Source organism: Oryctolagus cuniculus, chromosome 20, assembly GCF_051225735.1.
Source record: "Oryctolagus cuniculus isolate XC-2025 breed Fujian yellow rabbit chromosome 20, ASM5122573v1, whole genome shotgun sequence".
In the NCBI taxonomy this organism is placed as follows: Eukaryota; Metazoa; Chordata; class Mammalia; order Lagomorpha; family Leporidae; genus Oryctolagus; species Oryctolagus cuniculus.
The window spans coordinates 25,273,173-25,294,401 of record NC_142886.1 but is presented as its reverse complement, the minus strand read 5'-3'; the positions used below and the strand labels follow the sequence as shown (position 1 = coordinate 25,294,401).

Sequence of the window (21,229 nt, the reverse complement as noted above, 5' to 3'; positions counted from 1 at the left end):
CTTTCAGAAATAAAAGCCTATTCTACTGATGTGTTTTCCTTTTAGGGCAGGATCCTAGGATACCAGAGTGGATGCACCCTTTGGCAATTGGCTGCGACCTGTACTGGAGAGACATCCAGGAATGATATTCCTGGGCTTTATTTCTTCATCTTGGGATTCATCCAGTTCGTCCCAGAAACACTGATCCTCTGCTTTCTGTGACATACCTTCAGTGAAGATCCGATGGACAATGATCTCCCCATGACCTTGTGGCTTTTTTCCTTCATGTGGAAGTTGGAAGACAAGGTGAAAGAGGCCAGAGATTACCTGCTTTGGTGAATAGGAGTGCTGCACTTGGTTCTCAGAACATGGGCCCTCGTTTAAAGGTAAGGTGACTGGCCATGTTGAGAGTGATTGGGAAGTAGAGCATGGATCCAGTGAACAGTTCCTAAGCCTTGGCAGAGCAGTTTTGAGTAGGAAGAACCAGTTCTTCATTTTTGGAAAATAACTTTTTCTCAACTGATTTTCAATTTGGAGGCTTAAGTGAATGTGATGTTGTAATTATACATCTTTACCCTTCACAAAAGCAAAGGTTTTTAAAATACAAAAGGGTACTTCAAAAAGTTCATGGACATGCATATGGTGAAAACAGTGTGCCTGACGTTCATTTTTTTTTTTTTTTTTTTTTGCACCAGAATAACTAACCTTTTAATTCCCTTTCCCATGAGCTTTTTGAAGCACTCTCTTAGCATGCCAGCCAGCTTTCCGATGTTCCCTTGGGCAGGTATTTTCAAGATTCTCCCCCTTTCTGCGAGTGCTGCGAGCCAGAGTGCTGCAGTGTCAAGCAGACTGCCCAGAATCCTTCACTAGCAAGTGATATTGCTGCACTAGATAATTAGTCCTGCATTTTTGTCATGTTTTTTATTTTGAAAGATAAAAAGGTCATCAGAGTTTATACTTCTAATTTTAGCCTCACTGTGAGATTCCTCACCGTCAGATTGGGTAATGTTTTTCATGCTTTGTTTTACCTGTTTTCTTAAATCTTTTCTCTTTCCAGATACTTTGCTAAACCCATGACTTCATCGTTTTTCATGATTCAGTGTTGTGTGAGGTTAAGAGCACTGGGCTTCAGAGTTAGACACTGGCTTGAGTCTCAGCTCTGTCACTTAACCAGCTGTGAGATGTTAACATTTCTAAGCCCAGCTTTTTTTTTTTTTTTTAAGTGTCTGTAAAGTGAGATTTATAGTGCTTATTTCACCAAGTTGTTGTGATAACAATTACAGTACTTAGGCTAACACATTTAAAGCACTTAGGACAGTGTTTGGCCTGTGATACGGCTTAAGAAAGTGGTAGAGAGTTATTGGTTTAGTTACTACTACTTTTATTCTGCTAGCTTCCAGTATCACAGTTTGTTAAATTGTATAAAGGTAGGACAAGAGATGAATTTGAAAACACCCAAAATACTCTTATAACTGTATTGTGTGAAATGATATGGGAGAGGCTTGAATTGTAGATGCGGAAAGAGTACCAAAATAGGCAGGCGCCGCGGCTCAATAGGCTAATCCTCCACCTGCGGCACTGGCACCCCGGGTTGTAGTCCCGGTCAGGGCGCCGGATTCTGTCCCGGTTGCTCCTCTTCCAGTCCAGCTCTCTGCTATGGCCTGGGAGTGCAGTGGAAGATGGCCCAAGTGCTTGGGCCCTGCACCCATGTGGGAGACCAGGATAAGTACCTGGCTCCTGGCTTCGGATCAGCGCGGTGCGCCAGCCGCAGTGCACTGGCCTCAGCGGCCATTGGGGGGTGAACCAACGGAAATGAAGACCTTTCTCTCTGTCTCTCTCTCTCACTGTCCACTCTGCCTGTCAAAAAAAAAAAAAAAAAAAGAAGAAGAAGAAAAGAATACCAAAATAATTTTATGCAGGAGAAGTGTGAGCTGTTGAAACAGGGTGCTGTAGAAAAATACCCGGCGTGAGAACTCACTACCCTAGTGGTGAGTATTTGGTAACATGTTTGTTGAACAAAATTCTCAACTCTTGGACTGAGGAGTTTATAATCCTGTTTTGTGTGAATATACTGCTGATTAGAGAAATCTATTGACACTATACCTGAAAAAGTTTTATCTGGAAAATTCCTGACCCTTAGACATTCTGGACAAAAGAATAGACATTTGACACTGTCCATTCAGTAGAAATTTCTTTTTTCCTTTTTTTTTTTTTTTTTTAAGATTTATTTATTTGAAAGATAGAGTGACAGATCTTCTACCTGTTGGTTCATTCTCCAAATGGCTACAGCAGCCCAGGGCTGGGCCAGGCTGAAGCTAGGAGCCTAGAACTCCAGCTAGGTCTCCCATGTGGGTGACAGGGGCCCAGGTACTCGAGCCATCTTCTACTGCTTTCCCAGGTACATTAGCACCTCCCAGGGAGCTGGAATAGAAGTAGAGCAGCCAGGACTTGAAATGACGCTTATATGGGATGATGGCATCTCAGGTGGGAGCTTAACCCACTGCACCACAACACCAGCTCCAATTCAGTGGAAATTTCATCCATATTCATTGCAGTTACTATATGCAGTTATGTTGAAGGCTTTAGAGTATTTTTAAGTCTCCTCCTTGTCTAATATTATTCACCACTCGGAAATGAAAAATCAAATGAGACTAATTGAATATAAATGCTATATTTATATAAAAACAATGTGTAGAAATTCAGAGGAGGAAAGAAATTTCTACAGTGAAGATCAGGAGGAAAGTATCTTCCTGGACCCTAGGATCAAGAGGTGTTCCACGGACAGAGACTGAGGAAGAGGACAGCTTAGGCAGAGAGGGTGACTTGGAAAGTATGTGGATGAGATTTTTCAGAGCCTGTATATAAAAGTGAAGGTGAGGGATGGGGAACCTTTTTTCTGCCAAGGGTATTTAGGTATTTATAACATCCTTTGGGGACCATATAAAATTGTCCACCTAAAAATTAGCCTGCTATAGATTTATTGAATTCCAAGTCCCACCTGTGGTTGCCTTAGGAGGGTCAGACCAAGTGATTTCAGGGGCCTTATCCAGCCTGCAGGCTGGGTGTTCCCCCACCCCTGGTATAAAGGATCTGATTTGGACAGATCTTGGCACAAATGTGAGGTGTTGTGGGAGAGGTAGCCAAGGAGAATAGTGTGGAGTAGTAGCAGTGGAGATAGAACAGAACAGAGAGAGCCTCTTACCAAGTCAGTCAGAAAATGGAAAATATCTATCAAACAGATGAAATCTGGCATAAAAGTGATTTGAATGAAAGAAATTGGGAGACTTTGTGACAATATTTAGGAGGACTCAGAAAGAGGGAATATGTAGAAGGAAAAAAAGATAAGAATATGACCAGGGCTAAAATTGGAAGATGGGTAAATGTTGTTGGGGAGGTTTTGAGAACTGTTGGAGAGCAGTGGGATGTTTTGTAAAGGTTAAATCAACAAGTAATGAATTGGCAGAGTTAATTCATAAGGAAGAATTAAGAAGAGAAGAGAAGTGGGCATTTAGCTTAGCCTAGTGTTCCACATAGGAGAGCCTGGGTTTGATTCCCAGTAGCAGACTCCAGCTTCCTGCAGATGTAGCCCCTGGGAGGCAGTAGTGATGATGACTCAAGTTGTTGGGTTCCTGCCCACCCTCGTGGGAGACCTGGGCTGAGTTCCTGGCTCCTGGCGTCAGCCTGGCCCCAGCTGTTGTATGCATTTGGGGAATGAACTAGCAGGTGGGAGCCTGCTCTGTCTCTCTTCTCTCTGCCTGTCAAACAAATACATAAAATTTTTAAAAGAGAGAAGAGAAGAGAATTATTTGGAAACATGTAGCAATTGATATACTGAATTTTAAATAATAAAAAGAATTGGGATAGAAATGACTTATTGGAAAAGGTGCAGATTAACATCAGTACTGATGATGTGGTTGAAAAATCAGTAAATGGGGAGAAATGGCAAAGATTTAACAAGATAAATTTCTTTACTGCTTGCTTCCCAAGAGCTGAGACGGAGGCTATCGTGTTCTGCCTGTTCCCCCAATACCTGGCATGTTAAGTTAACATTCAGTATTGGAGGAATTATTTTAGTTGTGTTTTTAACTCTTTGTTCTAAAACTTTTTAGACAGTATTGGAATATGACAGAATTGTGTAAAGAACGTTCATGCAGGCTGAGAATTTAGGTGCAGTGAGAGCAGTGCATATTGAACTGTGGACCAGTAAAGAGGTTCTCTGTTTCCTAACAGTCTGAGGCAGGGGAGTACTGCTACTATTGATACTAATTTTAATGTCTCAAATAGTTCTCAAAATTTTGAGAACTCACTGTATACCAGGCACTGTTCTAGGATGTGTCTATGTGTTAACTCATTTAATAATCACAGCATCCCTTTGAGTTACATGTGTGTGTCATCCCCATTTGACAGAGAAATGGACATCCTGTGTAGAGGAGATGAAACAACTTGTGCAGGGTCACCTTGTCATGGCAGAGCATGGACTTGAACTGTAGTGATCTAACTCTAGAGCCTACGCCTTCATCTCTGTATTAGGCTGTTTGATGTACTCTTCGATGTGCAGCCTGGATGGCTAAGGGGAGTTAATTGAAGGCATATCATACTGAAGGACATGGGGCCATAGAAATTATTAACTCACAGCTCACCAAGCACATCCCTAGAAGATATATCCTATAAGGTGAAGATAGATGCTTTTTAAGAGTTGACAGCACTTTTTTTTTTTTTTTTAACGATTTATTTATTTGAAAGGCAGAGTTAGAGAGAAGCAGAGGCAGAGAGAGAGAGAGAGTAGTCTTCCAACTGCTGGTTCACTCCCCAGTTGACTACAACGGCTGGAGGTGGGCTGATGGGGAACCGGGAGGCAGAAGCTTCTTTCGGGTCTCCCATTGGGGTGCAGCGGCCCAAGCCCTTGGGCTATCTTTCACTGCTTTCCCAGGCCATAGCAGAGAGCTGGATCAGAATTGGAGCAGCTGGGACTCAAACTGACACCCATATGGGATGCCAGCACTGCAGGTGGCGGCTTTACCTGCTCTGCCACAACACCAGCCCCAGCAGCACCTTTCTGAGATGATAGCAGCTTTTCAGCATAGAGTCCCAGGGGATGAAATACTTGTTGGGAAAGAGACTCAGTAGTCTTGACCACTCCTCAGATTACCTACTCTCTGTGCATTCCAATGAGTATATTGGTATCAAAGGGACTTAATGGTCCATTTTCTGTCTCTAGATTTTTTTCAAGCATAATCAGACATAAAAGCACATCTTGCAAAACAAACAAAACTTGCTTGCTTTGGTGTCTCCAAGATTTGATTCTAGACGTTTTTAACCTGTCTTGTCTCTAGGTAATATTCTGGTGTTGATATAAGGTTCTCAATTGAGATAACATGGATAACCTTAATATATATAGACTTAAAAGGAGTGGATTCAGTGCATTGTAGAATGGACTGTATCTCCAGCCTATACTAAGATCAAACTCGGTGATACAATATGAATGTCAGCATACATTTCATTTTTCCTGGGTGGTACCTTTAGTGATTCATATGACCAAATGAGTAATGAAGGTTAAAGTCTTGCTGGAAATGAATTTGATGACAAAGTTTCCCCTCAAAATCTGACCTTGGCAGGTTTCACTTAGGATGAGAAGTACAGGGTCCTCCTCTGTTCCTCTCCTTGGTCTTCCTGCTGAGCTCATCTTCCAGGGGGTCCATTAGTTTGTCTGATTGGCAACAGAGTAAATGACTTCTCCTACATGCCCACTGCTTATTATGGGATGACCTGGAGTTCATTCTAATTGCATAATTCAAACATGATGAAAAGAATACTTTTTAAAAAAGATTTATTTATTTTTTTGAAAGTAGAGTCATAGAGAGATCTTCCATCTGCTGGTTTACTCTCCAAATGGCCGCCAACAGCCGAGGCTGTGCCAGGTCCAATCCAGGAACCCGGAGCTTCTTCCAGGTTCCCATGGGTGCGGGGGCCCAATCAACTTGGGCCATCTTCCACTGCTTTCCTAGTCCATAGCAGGGAGCTGGATCAGAAACGAAGTAGCCAGGACATGAACCAATGCCCATGTGGGATGCCGCGTTGCAGGTAACAGTTTTACCCACAGTGCCACAATGCTGCCCTGATACTTAACTCTTTTAAAAAAATATACTTTTTATTTATTTTATTTTGCATTTTTAAAAAGAATTATTTTATTTCTTTGAAATACAGAGTTACAGAGAGAGATAGAGCCAGAGAAAGAGAGGTCTTCCATTCCACTGCTTCCCTCCCCAAATGACCACAAGGGCCAATGCTGAGCGGATCCGAAGCCAGGATCCAGGAGCTTCCTTCAGTCTCCCACGCGGGTGCAGGGGCCAAGGATTTGAGCCGTCTTCTACTGCTTTCCCAGGCCATAGCAGAGTGGATCAGAAGAGGAGCAGCCGGGACTTGAACCGGCGCCCATATGGGGTACTGGCACTGCAGGCAGGGGCTTTAACCCACTGCACCACAGTGCTGGCCCCCAAAAATATTTTTATGTAGCTATTTCTACTTAGCTGAGTTACTTCCAGAGGGCAGATACTGTATAAGGGGAAAATATTTCCATTATTCTCTTTGCTTGTACTAATTGGCACCATTTTGCATGGGGGAGGGTAACTCTCTTGGGAGCCCTGGATCTAAGAAGATGAAAGCTGGGTTGCTGTCTTTTGTAATTAGCAATAGAACCGGAGGCTGTGTGTGGTACTCCTAGGTGGCCAGAGGATTGCAAGTCTTTAGGGAGAATGATGCAGTGTCTCACTCTTTTTCTGAAATATGTCATAGGGCACCTGCCAAGCTAGAGAGAAGGAACACAAGTAGGAAGGGTTGGGATTAGTGAGTTGGTTGGCTTAAGCTGTGTGTTCTGCTGTGTCTCATCCTGAGATGGCTGTGGGGACGAGCCGCAGAAAAAGACTAAACAAGTTTTCTTTTTCAGCTGCAGCTGTGATCCTCGGCTGTCTGTTGGCGTTGAAGGGACCTAATGTTTTACGTTATTGGTACGTTATAGAAAGAGCTCTCCTTATTGTCTTTTTGTCAGGGTTGCTTAGGTCACTTTTGCCTCCCTGGCTACCCCCATTCCCCTTGAAAGAGAGCTAGAAATATTTCTAATGGCGCTACAGTGTGCCTTCACAGAGTTGGCAGAATTCATTCATTTGGGAAATATTTATTAAGTACTTATAGTCAGCACCAGACACTGTTTACTGTGGAGTCAAAGTTGAATAAGGCAAAAATCTGCCTTCAAGGAGTTTGTAGCATGAAGCAGGAGATGGTCAAGAAGGAGAAGTTACGGCAGATGAATGTACCAGGGTTTGAGGAAGCCCAGAAGAGGGAACTCTTAACTTTGCTGGGGTTGGGGGAGTACATTGGCCAAGGGAACATGGGAGCAGAAGGCTTGCAAGTGGAGGGAATCAAATGTATTTTCTTGTTTTGCTTCTGTGAGGGTCTGGCACACACAAGGAAGGTGGGAGAATGGGGGAACATTATGCTGTGTAGTTCAGATATGAAATGGGGTTCTGCAGACTTGTTCTGTAAGAGGCAAGTTAGTAAATACTTTTGGTTTCAAAGGCCCTGCAGTTTCATTACAGTTACTCAGCTCAGCCAGTGTGGTGCAAAAACAGCTGTAGACCGTTTGTAAACAAATAGTGTGGCTATATTCCAGTAGAGCCTGATTTTGGAAGTAGGTAGTAAGTCAGACTTGGCCTGTGGCTGCTGTCCCCTGATGCGGAAGTTCCTCTTTGGCTGCAGTGGTAGGGACCTGTGCAGTATTTCTTTGGCAGTTGTGCCATTTCATCCTGACTTCCTTAAGTTTTTTGAGAGATGGCCAGCCTGTTCCATAATGAGAAGTTGTAATGGCTTGTGTGTTTTCTCTTTCACATAGGTGGCATCACAGTGTCTGTGGTTGCATTCTTCTTCACAATTAAGTTCCTCTTTGAGCTTGCCGCACGTGTAGTCAGCTTCCTCCAGAATGAGGACCGTGAGCGCCGAGGGGACCGGAGCATTTATGACTACGTGCGGGGAAATTACCTGGATCCCCGGTCTTGCAAAGTCTCCTGGGATTGGAAGGACCCCTATGAGGTGGGCCACAGCATGGCCTTCCGAGTGCATGTAAGGGCATGTTTCTGTCTCCACACCCTTTGGGGTTCTGAGTCATTTGCTTTCCCTAGAGCCCAGTTCAGGCTTTCAGTAGTGCTAGCCTGGAATGTTGACATTTTCTCTTGTTTTTCTTTTCATTTTTTTTTTTTAAGATTTATTTATTTGTTTGAAAGGCGGAGTTACAGAGAGAGAGAGGTAGAGGCAGAGAGAGAGAGAGGTCTTCCATCCGCTGGTTTACTCCCCAAATGGCCACAATGGCCAAGACTGGGCCAGGCCAAAGCCAAGAGCTTCATCCAGGTCTACCACGAAGGTGGAGGAGTGCAAGTATTTGGGCCATCTTCTGCTGTCTTCTCAGGCACATCAGCAGGGAGCTGGATCAGAAGTGGAACAACAAGGACTTGAATTGGCACCCATATGGGATCACAGGTGGCAGCCCAATCCACCACACCACAGTGCCAGTCCCTGTGTCCCTTTTATTGGAACTCAGCCACACCTTTTCCTAGTGTGTGTGTGTTTTAATATTGCAAAGAGGCACAGCATCTGAGAATAAGCTTTTTCTTTTCTTTCTTTTTTTTTTTTTTTTTTTAAGATTTATTTATTTGAAAGTCAGAGTTATACAGAGAAAAGGTGAGGCAGAAAGAGAGAGAGAGAGTTCTTCTATCTGTTGATTCACTCCCCAATTGGCTGCAATGGCCAGAGCCGTGCCAATCCTAAGCCAAGAGCCAGAAGCTTCTTCTGGGTCTCCCACGTGAATGCAGGGGCCCAAGGACTTGAGCCATCTTCTACTGCTTTCCCAGGCCATAGCAGAGAGCTGGATCGGAAATGGAGCAGCCAGGACTTGAACTGGTGCCCATATGGGATGCCTGCACTATAGGCGGCGGCTTTACCTGCTATGCCACAGCACCTGCCCCATTCCTTGTATATTGATTATGGCTGCTTTCCCACTTGATAGTTACGTCCAAAAATACATATTATCTGCTCCTGCACACAGAGAGTTTGCTGACCTCTTCAGTGAGCTCACCACTGTAGCATTAAGCTGGGCGTGTGTTAGAACCTGCGTCCCCTGCCCCCACCCTTGCCTGGTGCGTGCCAGTGCTGCTGGCTGACTTACTTTCCTTTAGATTTGAGTTAGCATTGATAATATGCTGTAAAGGGTTCTAAGACCACGGAGGCAGCATGTGGTTCAGAAATAGAAAATTAAAGTTTAAAATTTGAATTTGCTCTTTCTGCACTTTCTTGATTCAGTGGTGTGTTCTGCCTCTGTCCCTCTGAGCAAGTCGAGTTTGGAGAGCATGTGTTTCTCTCTGGGTTTCTGGGCAGGATGTTAGGAGCAGGTAGGTACTGGGGTTTACTGGTGTGACCTCTACCAGCTGCCTCCTCTCTCCCCCACACTCTTCTGCTTAAATGGAAATTGGTTCTCTGTCCCTGCTCACTAACAGGTGTCCCTCTTCTCCTCACTGCAGTTATTCTATAAGAACGGGCAGCCTTTCCCCGCACATCGGCCTGTGGGACTGAGAGTCCACATCTCTCACGTTGAGCTGGCAGTGGAGATTCCAGTGACCCAGGAAGTCCTTCAGGAGCCCAACTCCAATGTGGTGAAGGTGGCCTTCACTGTGCGAAGGGCTGGACGCTATGAAATCACCGTGAAACTTGGCGGATTAAATGTAGCCTACAGTCCCTACTACAAAATTTTTCAGCCTGGTAGGTTCTCTGTTCTTTTTCCCTGTTCTTCCCCACATCTCCCTCACTCCTTCTATCCCCTCTTCCTTTCTTTCTCTCTCTCTTTATTGATTTTTTTTTTAAATTTATTTATTTGGAGGCCAGCATTGTAGCTTAGCAGGTTAAGCCACTGCCTGGTGCAGGTTCCAGTCCTGACTGCTCCACTTCCAATCCATCCCCTTGCTAATGTGCCTGGGAAAGCAGTGGAAGATGGCCCAAGGAACTTAGGCCCCCACACCCACATGGGAGACCTGGAAGAAGCTCTTGGCTCCTGGCTTTGGCCTGCCCCACCCCCGGCCATTGCAGCCATTTGGGGAGTGAACCAGTGGATACAAGATATCTCTATCTCTCCCGCTATCTCTCTTTAACTCTGCTTAAAAAAAAAAAAAAAAGTGGCCAGCGCTGCGACTCACTAGGCTAATCCTCCGCCTTGCGGCACCGGCACACCAGGTTCTAGTCCTGGTTGGGGCGCCGGATTCTGTCCCGGTTGCCCCTCTTCCAGGCCAGCTCTCTGCTGTGGCCAAGGAGTGCAGTGGAGGATGGCCCAAGTGCTTGGGCCCTGCACCCCATGGGAGACCAGGATAAGTACCTGGCTCCTGCCATTGGATCAGCGCGGTGCGCCGGTCGCAGCACGCCAACCGCGGTGGCCATTGGAGGGTGAACCAACGGCAAAGGAAGACCTTTCTCTCTGTCTCTCTCTCTCACTGTCCACTCTGCCTGGAAAAAAAAAAAAAAAAGATTTATTTACTTTATTTGAAACACAAATTAGAAAGGCCAGGACTGGGGCAGGCTGAAGCCAGGGGCTTCTTCTGGCTCTCCTACATGGGTACAGGGACCCAAGTGCTTGGGTCAACTTCCCATGCTTTCCCAGACACATTAGCAGGGAGCTGGATCAGAAGTGGAACAGCTGGGATAAAACCGGTGCCCATATGGGATGTCAGCATCATAGGTGGTAGCTTAATGTGCTGTCCCATATCTTCTGTCTTTAAATGATGCCTTATTGAGATTTAATTCACATTTAAAACAATTTATCTACTTAAAATATAGTTTAATGGTTTTAAAATCCATAGTTATACCACAGTCAGTTTTAGAGTATTTTCATCACCTGCCCCCAAAACCCCAGATCCATTAGCAGTAAAACCACTAATCTGCCTCTGTGAGTTTACTTCCTCTGGACATTTTACATCAGTGTAATCATCAAATGCATGGCCTCTTGTGACTGGCTTGATTTACTTCATGTAATGCTTTTAAAGTTCATTTTTGTATTGTACCATTAATAGTGCTTCCTTTCTGTTCATTGCCAAATGTTCTGTTGTATGGATAGACCACTTTTTATTTATCCTTCATCAGTTGATAGATATTTTGGTTGCTTCCACCTTTTGGCTAAAATAAGTAATGCTGCAATGAATATTTGTGTGCAAGTTTCTATGTGGACATACTTTTTTTTTTTTTTTTTTAATTTTTGACAGGCAGAGTGGACAGTGAGAGAGAGAGACAGAGAGAGAAAGGTCTTCCTTTGCCGTTGGTTCACCCTCCAATGGCCGCTGCTGCAGCCGGCGCACCGCGCTGATCCGATGGCAGGAGCCAGGATCCAGGTGCTTTTCCTGGTCTCCCATGGGGTGCAGGGCCCAAGCACCTGGGCCATCCTCCACTGCACTCCCTGGCCATAGCAGAGAGCTGGCCTGGAAGAGGGGCAACCGGGACAGAATCCGGCGCCCCAACCGGGACTAGAACCCGGTGTGCCGGCGCCGCAAGGTGGAGGATTAGCTTATTGAGCCACGGCGCCGGCTCAATACGTTTTTATTTCTCAAGGAGTAGAATTGCTGAGTCATTAGCCTGGGAGATTTTTAAGGGCCGAGGATGCCAGGAAGGACAAAAAAAAATTCTTCTGATGTTTGAAACATTTTCAAGTGAAAGCACCTTGACCTTAATTCCTACCTTTGCTGCCAGTATGTGTTTTACTTCTGAGGAGTGCTTGCCTAAGCTTCTGGTATCTCAGAGTTGAAGCCTTTATCTCTACATTTTTTCCCTTTCCTTGCCTTTGTGCCAGATAACAGATGCTGTTTTTTTTTTTTAAGATTTTATTTTATTTATTTATTTATTTATTTGAGAGGTAGAGTTCAGAGAGAGAAGAGGGAGAGACAGAGAAAGGTCTTCCATCCACTGGTTCACTCCCCAAACGGCCATAACAGCCAGAGCTGAGCTGATCCGAAGCCAGGAGCTTTTTCTGGGTCTCCCATGTGGGTTCAGGGACCCAAACACTACTGCTTTCCCAGGCCATAGCAGAGAGCTGAATCAGAAGAGGAGCAGCAGGGACACGAACTGGCACCCATATGGGATGCCAGCACTGCTGGTGGAGGCTTAGCCTACTACACCACGGCACTGGCTGTTTAAAACACAGCTCACTGTTTAGAAGTATAATTTCTGACTTTGGTCCTGCAGATATACTTTAATGTATCAAGATCCTATCTGCCCTGTGTTCACTTTCTGGCTTCCTTTTAAGGGTGTCCTTAAAATACTGGTCCGTTGGGTAACCACAGCAATGACTGGATCTTGAATACTTTTGAAGCCAAACCCTAGTGAGTTGGACCTTAAGATTTGTGTATCTTTCTTTGTCTAGTCCTCAATTTTGTTTTGTTTTGTTTTTTTTACTTCAAAAGAATTTTTATTTGACAAGTATAGACAGAGACAGAGGGAGACACAGAGAGAGCATGAGTGCACTCCCATCTGCTGATTCACTCCCCAAATGTCTGCAAAAGCCCCTGGCTGTGGCTGAAGCCAGAAACTGGGAATTCAATTCAGGTCTCTCATATTGCTGGCAGGTTCCCAGTCACTTCAGCCATCACCGTTGCCTTTCAGTCTGTATTAGCAGGAACCTCAGATCAGGAGCTAGAGCCAGGGATCAAAGCCACGCACTCCAGTGGTGAAAACAGACATTTTACCCGGGTTCTTAACCAGTAGGTGAAGAAATAATGCAGAGATCTGGTGTACCCTTTTCCTCAGCGTAACATCTTTGAACCAGACGATTGGCACTGGTACAGGGAAGATCCAGAACATTACCACTGGCAGAGTGATCCTTTGACAGCCTCACTCATTTCCCCTCGCCCACCCACCTAGTTCTTAATCCCTGGCCTCCCATTAATCTGTTCTCCATTTTTATAATTTTGTCATTTGAAGATATTATAGAAGTAGAATCATATAGTGTGTAACCTTTTGGGGTGTACATTTTTTTCACTCAGCATAATTTTCTGGAAACTCATCCAGACTGTTGAGTTTATTAATAGTTGGTGCCTTTTTATTGATGAGTAGTATTCCTCGGTCTAAGTGGACCACAGTGTGTTTATTCACCCTTTGAAGGATACCCAAATTGTTTACAGTTTTTGATTATGGTGAATAAAGCTGCTGTAAGCATTCATGTGCGGTTTCTGTGTCAATACGTTTTCATTTCTCTGATACAGATGCCGCGTGTGCAGTTTCAGAGATGAATGGCAGTTGCGTGCTTAGTTTTTTTTTTAAGGAAATTACCAAACTGTTTTTCCAGAGCTGCTGTAGCATTTTACATTTCCACCAGCAATGTAGGAATGATCCAGTGTCTCCACATCCTTGCCAACATTTAATATAGTCATGATTTTAAGTTTCAGCCATCTGAGTAGTGTGGAGTAGCATCTCATTATGGTTTTAAATTTGCATTTCCCAAATGGTTAATGATATTGAACATCTTTTCATGTGCTTGCCATCATCTGACCTCTTTGTGGAAATGTCTGTTCATGCCTTTTGCCCATTCTCTAATTAGATTTAAAAAATTTTTATTGTTGAGTTTTGATAGTTCTTTATAGGTTCTGTATACCAGTCTTTTGTCAAATATGTGGTTTGCAAATATTTTCTCCCAGTCTGTAGCTTCACTTTTCATCTTTATAACAAGCTTTCATAGAGCAAAATTTTTTAATTTTGATGGAAGTTCAGTTTATCCAGTTTTTCTTTTATGATCATGCTTTTAATGTCAAGAACTCTGGTCCCACATCATGAAGATTTATTCTTCTGTTTTTTCCTAAAAATTTTATAGCTTTATGTTTTGTATTTAAGGTCATGATGCACTTTCAGTTGTTTTTTTTTTTTTTGAATGTGAATCTTTTTTTTTTTTGACAGGCAGAGTGGACAGTGAGAGAGAGAGACAGAGAGAGAAAGGTCTTCCTTTGCCGTTGGTTCACCCTCCAATGGCCGCCGCTGCAGCCGGCGCACCGCGCTGATCCGATGGCAGGAGCCAGGATCCAGGTGCTTTTCCTGGTCTCCCATGGGGTGCAGGGCCCAAGCACCTGGGCCATCCTCCACTGCACTCCCTGGCCATAGCAGAGAGCTGGCCTGGAAGAGGGGCAACCGGGACAGAATCCGGCGCCCCGACCGGGACTAGAACCCGGTGTGCCGGCGCCGCAAGGTGGAGGATTAGCCTATTGAGCCACGGCGCCGGCTCGAATGTGAATCTTGATCCAAGGTTCTTTGCAGGTTTTTAGTTATACACAGGACTCCAGAAAGTTTTTGAGAATTGGAATTGAAAGATAGTTTCATAGCTGGCATTCAGCAGAGCAGTAAGGCGGCTGCATCCACGTTTGAGTGTGTGGGTTCAGTGCCCTGCTCTAGCTCCCAAGTCCAGCTTCCTGCTAATGTGGATCCCTGGAGGCAGCACTGATGGCTCAGGTTACTGGGTCTCGGCCACCCTTGTGGGAGATCCAGATTGAGTTCCCAGCTCCTGGCTTCAGCCACAGGCAGGCCATTGCAGGCATTTGGGGAGCAAACCAAATGAGGGTGGTGTGGGAAGGGAGTTCTTTTTCTCTCTCTCTCAAATAAATGGAGGTTTTTTTTTTTTTTTTTTATGATATGCTGGGGCCTGTGCTATGGTATAGTAGGCTAAGCTTCCACCTGTGGCACCGGCATCCCATATGGGTGCTGGTTTGTGTCCCAGCTGCTCCTTTTCCTATCCAGCTCTCTGCTTATGGCCTGGGAAAACAATGAAAGATGGCCCAAGTGCCTGGGCCCCTGTGCTCACGTGGGAGACTTGGAAGAAACTCTTGGCTTTGGATCGGCTCAGCTTCTGCCATTGCAGCCATTTGGAGAGTGAACCAGTGGATGGAAGACCTTTTTCTCTGTCTTTACCTCTCTCTCTCTCTGTAACTCTGCCTCTCAAATAAACAAAAATAAAATAAAATCTTTCAAAAAAGGCGGCGGGGGGGTGGGTACCCTGTGACTGGCTTTGTGACTTACTGGGTAAAGCTGCTACCTACAATGCTGGCTTCTTGTCCCATATCAGTTCAAATCCCAGATGCTCTACTTCCAATCCAACTCTCTGCTAATGTGTCTGGGAGAGCAGCAAAGGATGGCCCAAGTATTTGAGCACTTGTGTCCACATGGGAGGCCTGGAAGAAGTTCCTGACTCGTGGCTTTTGACCAGCCAAGCTCCGGCTGTTGCGGCCATTTGGGGAGTGAACCAGTGGCTGGAGATCTCCCTCTTTTTCTCTGTCTCTCCCTCTCTCTCTGTAACTCTGCCTTTCAAATAAATAAATAAATCTTTTATTTTTAAAAAAGAAGCTTATTTTAGTACAAAGGATTTTGATATCCATGATATGATGGAAAATGCATTATGAAAAAAACTATGCATAGATTTTGAATTTTTTTTGCACAAAGGTAAACATCTCTTAATTCTACGTTTGCATGAACTTTGTGAAGTCCCCTGGTTTGATGTGTGGTTGTACCAACACCACTTGTAGAGAAGGCTGTCTTCTGTCCCTTGCACTATTTTTACACCTTTGTCAAAACTCAGTTGGGCATGTTTTCGAGGGTCTGTTTTCTGAGTTCTCAGTTCTGTTTCATTCATCTGTAGTTTCTCCACCACTATCGTGGAGATTGATAATATTTGTATTAAGTCTTAAAATTGGTGAACTGACTTTTCCCGCTTTCTTCTTCTTTTTTCAACATTGTTTCAGCTACTCTATTTTCTCTGCCTTTTCAGAGACATTTTTAGAATAATTTTGTCTAAATCTATAAATAATCTTGCTGGAACTTTAAAGAATTGTGTTAAGCCTGTGTGTCAATTTGGTGAAAATTGACTTAAAAAGAAAAAAAGATTTATTATTTATTTGAAAGTCCGAGAGAGAGGAATAGAGATCTTCCATCCTCTGGTTCACTCCCCAAATGGCCACAAAAGCCCAGGTAGGGCCAGGCCAAAACCAGGAGCCAGGAGCTTCTTCCAGGTCTCCCACATGGGTGCAGGGGCCCAAGGACTTGGGCCATCTTCTACTGCTTTCCCAGGCCATAGCAGAGAGCTGGGTCAGGAGTGGAGCAGTCAGGACCTGAACCAGCACCCATAAGGGATACCAGTTTTGTAGGTGGTGGCTTAACCTTATGCCACAACCCTGGCCCTGGAAATTCACATCTTTACTGTGTTGAATAGTTCTATTCATAAACATGATTTGTCCATCTATTTATTTAGAGTTTGTTGTCGTTGTTGTTTGCTTCATAAATGTTTTGTAGTTTTCAACAGATATGTTTGAGTTAGACTTATACCTGAATGTTTTGTATGTTTCTTTTGGGGTGTGTGAGTGACTGTTTTTCCCCAGCACTTTATTTATTTATTTATTTATTTATTTAGCTTTTTTAAAAGACTTATTTATTTGAAAGACAGAGTTACAGAGAGAGAGGTAGAGCCAGAGAAAGAAAGGTCTTCCATCTGCTGGTTCACTCCTCAAATGGCCGCAATGGCCAGAGCTGGGCCAACTCGAAGCCAGGAGCCAGGAGCTTCCTCCAGCTCTCCCACACAGGTGCAAGAGCCCAAGCACCAAGAGAGCTGGATTAGAAGTGGAGCAGCTGGGACTCGAACTAGCGCCCATATGGGATGCCTGCCCTACAGGCAGTGGCTTTACCTGCTATGCCACGGTGCAGGCCCCAGCACTTTATTTTTAAGGCCCACTTCACTCATTGGTTCCCAGTGGGGACTCTAGACACTGTATATCTCACTCTCAGTTCTGTTTTATCCAGATTTCTTTTCTTATTCTGTTTATTGCTTTCAGTGGTTAAGAATTTGTAAAAATAAGTGCCCAAAATTCATTTGAATTAATCTGTGTTTTCTTTCTTTCCCTTTCCCTTTATAGGAATTGGGAGTGGATCCAGCTCTGTAGACTCCCTAAGAAAATCTTTGTGTCCTAAAGAGTACCTCAGTAAATGTTAAATTCCAGTGTGTTTTTTCCAGGAACGGTGGTTCCTTCCAAGACCAAAATTGTGTGCCATTTTTCTACTCTCGTGTTGACCTGTGGGGAACCCCATACCCTTCAAATAGTGCCCCGAGATGAGTATGACAACCCTACCAACAATTCCACATGCCTTAGAGACGAGCACAATTACAGTCTGTCCATCCGTGAGGTAAGTAAACGCTTTCCCTTTTTCCTCTGTGTGTGGGAGACCAGGCGCCTCTCTCGTTCTCCGCCCTTCTATTCACTTCCATCTCTGGCTCCTTCTCCCTGACTCCTGTGCTGTCGTATCGTCATCTGGCAACACCTGTCTCATTAATAATTGTGAGACTTAGGTCAGACCGGAGGTGGGCAAGCGCTTTATGAAGTGTTTTGTAAATATGGAAAATTTCTTAAGTAATGCCTTGTTTTCTTCCTGTAGCTTGGCCCTCAAGAAGAAGAGAGTACTGATGTCTCATTTGAGAAGTCAGTGACATCCAACAGGCAGACTTGCCAGGTGTTCTTACGAATCACCCTTCATTCTCGTGGCTGTTTCCATGCCTGCATTTCATACCAGAATCAACCAATCAATAATGGTGAATTTGACATTATCGTCCTAAGTGGTGAGTTGAAAGAAATGATATGATTTAGTCTTGTTCTTGGCCACTTCTTTGCACGTCTGCTCTTTTGACTGGCCTCTCAGACATAGGTATTTGAACCACAGTCGGCATTTCCCATGGACCAAATGTAGGACTAGCAGTAACTTTTTCTCCCATGATTCCTACTTGAACCTTTATTTCCTATTGCACTTCAGAGAATGAGAAGAATATTGTTGAGCGCAATGTGTCCACTTCAGGAGTGAGCATTTACTTTGAGGCTTATCTGTACAATGCCGCCAACTGCACCAGCACACCATGGCACCTGCCACCCATGCATATGAGCTCTTCCCAGCGCCGGCCTTCCACTGCTGTTGAGGAAGAAGATGAAGACTCACCCTCTGAGTGCCACACCCCCGAGAAGGTGAAGAAGCCGAAGAAGGTGTACTGCTACGTGTCACCCAAGGTTGGAACGCTTATTCTGCTGTCATACCCCCTGCCTGGGCTGCATGCAATTGGTATTGGGTAATAGGAACCACAGTGTAACAGTCTGAGTATCAGAGGGCAAGATCGGTGACTTAGAGGATCTCTGGGATACGCAGACAGGCTGGTTAAGGTTGAGCAGAACATCGTGCCGCCTCTGCCACTGCAGATATTTGGTTTGGACTAGACCAGCTCTGTCTCCAGTCTATGAGTCCCGGTGCATTAAAGCTCCTGTGACATCCCACAGTTAATTGCTTCTGGGAAGAGTTTTCAAAGCATGGCTCTCAGAGTTATAAAAAAAATAAAAAATTACTTTAACCACTAGAAATTTCTCACTGATACAAAAATCACTGTTGGCCGTTTGTGCTGTGTGGAAACAGTTTGATCTTTCATTCTGTGATCTGTGAAAACCACTTTAATAAATGGATGTCACTTGTCAGGCTACAACATGGCAATAAAGAAATTTTGGCAGAGACAAGAAGGTGAAATTCCCAAGCCCCTGAGCTTAGAGGTGCTTTGTGTTAGAGTTTCTTTCTGATATTTGTATTTTCTTGTTCATTCAGTCCTCATAAAAATGAGAGTGTTCTGAAACACCTCATTATATCCTTTTAATCTCATAACCAAAACTCAGTTCTAATTCTGTTCGACTTCAGAACACTTTACCGGGCCTCATTCTTGATTTTAAAACCTAAACCTATCCTTAATTTGGGCCGGAGTTGGGGGTGGTGATGGGAGAAATGGGTGAGGTGAATAAATGAAACAGAATGGACTCTGGATTGATAATTGTTGAAATTGGTGATGGATTCATTATACTGTTTCCTCTCCTGTAGTATGTGTTTGAAATTTTCTATAGTGAAACATCTGTTTAAACTGCTTTGCATTAAGAAAACAGGTTTATTTGTAGATTAAAAATCTATTATGTTGCCTTTTCTTTCTTTGTAAATGGCTTAAGAAGACTTGCATATTCTTAAAGGAGTTAATTCTGTGAAATTTTCGTATGAGTCCTGTCCCCATTGCACTGGACTTCAGCCCCCTCAGCCCCCATTTCTTCCTTCCTCCACATCCCTTTGGTACCATTCAAATGGAGATAAGCACTGGGCTGTGGGTGTTCCCTGTCCACTGACTTGGAGGAAGTAATTCTGAGCAGCACCAGGCTGAGCAGGAGGTTTGATTGCATCCAAGTGAAATAGTCTCTACTCACAAAAAACCTGGTCTTCAATATTTAGAAATTGCACTGAGTAATAAGATTATAAAATGTGTCTGCGAGGACTTGCATGGCCTTCCTAAAGGTAGAGTTGATGTATTTATTTGATGTTAGTGCTAACTAAATTATCCTTTTTGTCTCTGCTGTTTTAGCTATAATGCACAAAGAAAACCTTTTACTTCTCATTCACTTCATTTTCTGTATGTCGACCCTCCAGCAATTCTCAGTGAAGGAGTTCTACCTGAAAATCATTCCCTGGCGCCTTTACACCTTCCGAGTGTGCCCAGGAACAAAAGTAAGTTGGCCCTCAGACCTAGCTCAGGCCCTGCAGGCTTTCTGCTCTGCAGTATTTCCACCTTTTCCTGTTCCCAGAAGGCCTTGTGGTAGGGCTTGTGGTGTTTCTGGATGTTCTCATTGCAAACACAGGATTCCTTGCTAAATTACAGGCTGTTACTTCCTCACTAAATGGCATGAAGAACGTGTAAGTCTTAGAAGGACTTGGGCCTACAGAAACAGGAATTGGTAGCAATGCAGAATGCTTTAACAATTATCTTTGTCTTGGCCGGCGCCGTGGCTCACTAGGCTAATCCTCCACCTAGCGGCACCGGCACACCGGGTTCTAGTCCCGGTCGGGAGGCCGGATTCTGTCCCGGTTGCCCCTCTTCCAGGCCAGCTCTCTGCTGTGGCCCGGGAAGGCAGTGGAGGATGGCCCAAGTGCTTGGGCCCTGCACCCCATGGAAGACTAGGAGAAGCACCTGGCTCCTGCCTTCGAATCAGCGGGGTGTGCCGGCCACAGTGCGCCAACCGTGGCGGCCATTGGAGGGTGAACCAACGGCAAAGGAAGACCTTTCTCTCTGTCCCTCTCTCTCACTATCCACTCTGCTGTCAAAAAAAAAAAAAAAAAAAAATTATCTTTGTCTCCAAGACTGTATCCACAAAGAGGGTCCCAGCTTGGTCTCCCCGGGTGCTGAAGCTACCTCTTGAGATGCAGTGTTTACTCACTTTCCTCCATCCAGTTTGGAGTAGTTATTTCTTGATATTTTGTATATCCTTAACAGCTTTCGCCTATCTTATGTTTTATGTTGTGCATCTGTAGTGTTGCCTGTGATCCTTTCCAAATGTGGTCTCTACAACTTAAATAATTTGAAATAAAATTTGAATTATAGAGCACTGAGGTGAAAAGATGTATTCCTGGTACTTGGGGGAAACAGCTTGACTCGCTTTTGTTGGTTGGAGGAGTTTTTGCTGGAATTGAAGGTTTCCTAGGGTTGCTTTTTTCCCCCCACTAGTTTTCATACCTTGGCCCCGACCCTGTCCACAAGCTCCTCACACTGGTGGTGGATGATGGCATTCAGCCTCCTGTGGAGCTCAGCTGTAAGGAGAGAAACATCCTGGCAGCCACTTTCATCCGCTCCCTCCATAAGAACATAGGTAAGGTTGGGCTGGGATTCTGATGGACAGGACTGCCAGCCTAGCTCCCCTGGGGGCCTGGGACTGTGGAGGTGGGGTTCCACAGAGGTCTTGTAGTGACTGTGCCCTTGCTGGGCCTTGCTGCTCCTCAGGAGGCTCTGAGACCTTTCAGGACAAGGTGAACTTCTTCCAGCGAGAGCTGCGGCAGGTCCACATGAAAAGACCACATTCCAAGGTCACCCTGAAGGTCAGCAGACACGCCTTGCTGGAATCGGTGCGTAAAATGTCCTGTCTGGCAGCAGATGCCAATGTTTTCCAACTAAAAACTTCATTTGTCTTTGGTTGTATCTGTAAGTTTTCTTTTCTTATGAAACCTGAATTTCCCTCTTTACATATGCCTGTAAATGGCCATTCTTCTCTGCGAATGACTGGGGCAGGATGTTGGAGGTGTGTTATTGGGGGGGACTAGCTTTCCAGTCTGCACTGGACTCGTTCCTGAACATTCTCTTGGAACTCCTGTGTAG

General features: G+C 44.6%; 1 protein-coding gene across 7 annotated transcripts in view; it reads left to right on the top strand.

The window, feature by feature from the left end:
* The window catches only part of AREL1 (apoptosis resistant E3 ubiquitin protein ligase 1), a 58,130-nt gene that overhangs the window by 24,901 nt on the left and 12,000 nt on the right, over positions 1–21,229 (top strand). For 4 of the 7 annotated variants that reach the window (XM_008272047.5, XM_008272045.5, XM_089322373.1 and 1 more), the window contains exons 2-11: positions 46–365; positions 6,923–6,983; positions 7,865–8,091; positions 9,543–9,780; positions 17,036–17,205; positions 17,455–17,635; positions 17,827–18,074; positions 19,513–19,590; positions 20,585–20,726; positions 20,858–20,979. In XM_008272047.5, coding sequence (XP_008270269.3) covers positions 6,968–6,983; positions 7,865–8,091; positions 9,543–9,780; positions 17,036–17,205; positions 17,455–17,635; positions 17,827–18,074; positions 19,513–19,590; positions 20,585–20,726; positions 20,858–20,979 — 1,422 coding nt within the window. In that variant the 5' untranslated portion in view covers positions 46–365; positions 6,923–6,967. The remainder of the gene's footprint in view (positions 1–45; positions 366–6,922; positions 6,984–7,864; positions 8,092–9,542; positions 9,781–17,035; positions 17,206–17,454; positions 17,636–17,826; positions 18,075–19,512; positions 19,591–20,584; positions 20,727–20,857; positions 20,980–21,229) is intronic. The other 3 variants (XM_070065271.2, XM_008272049.5, XM_089322375.1) reach the window with 1 other exon arrangement.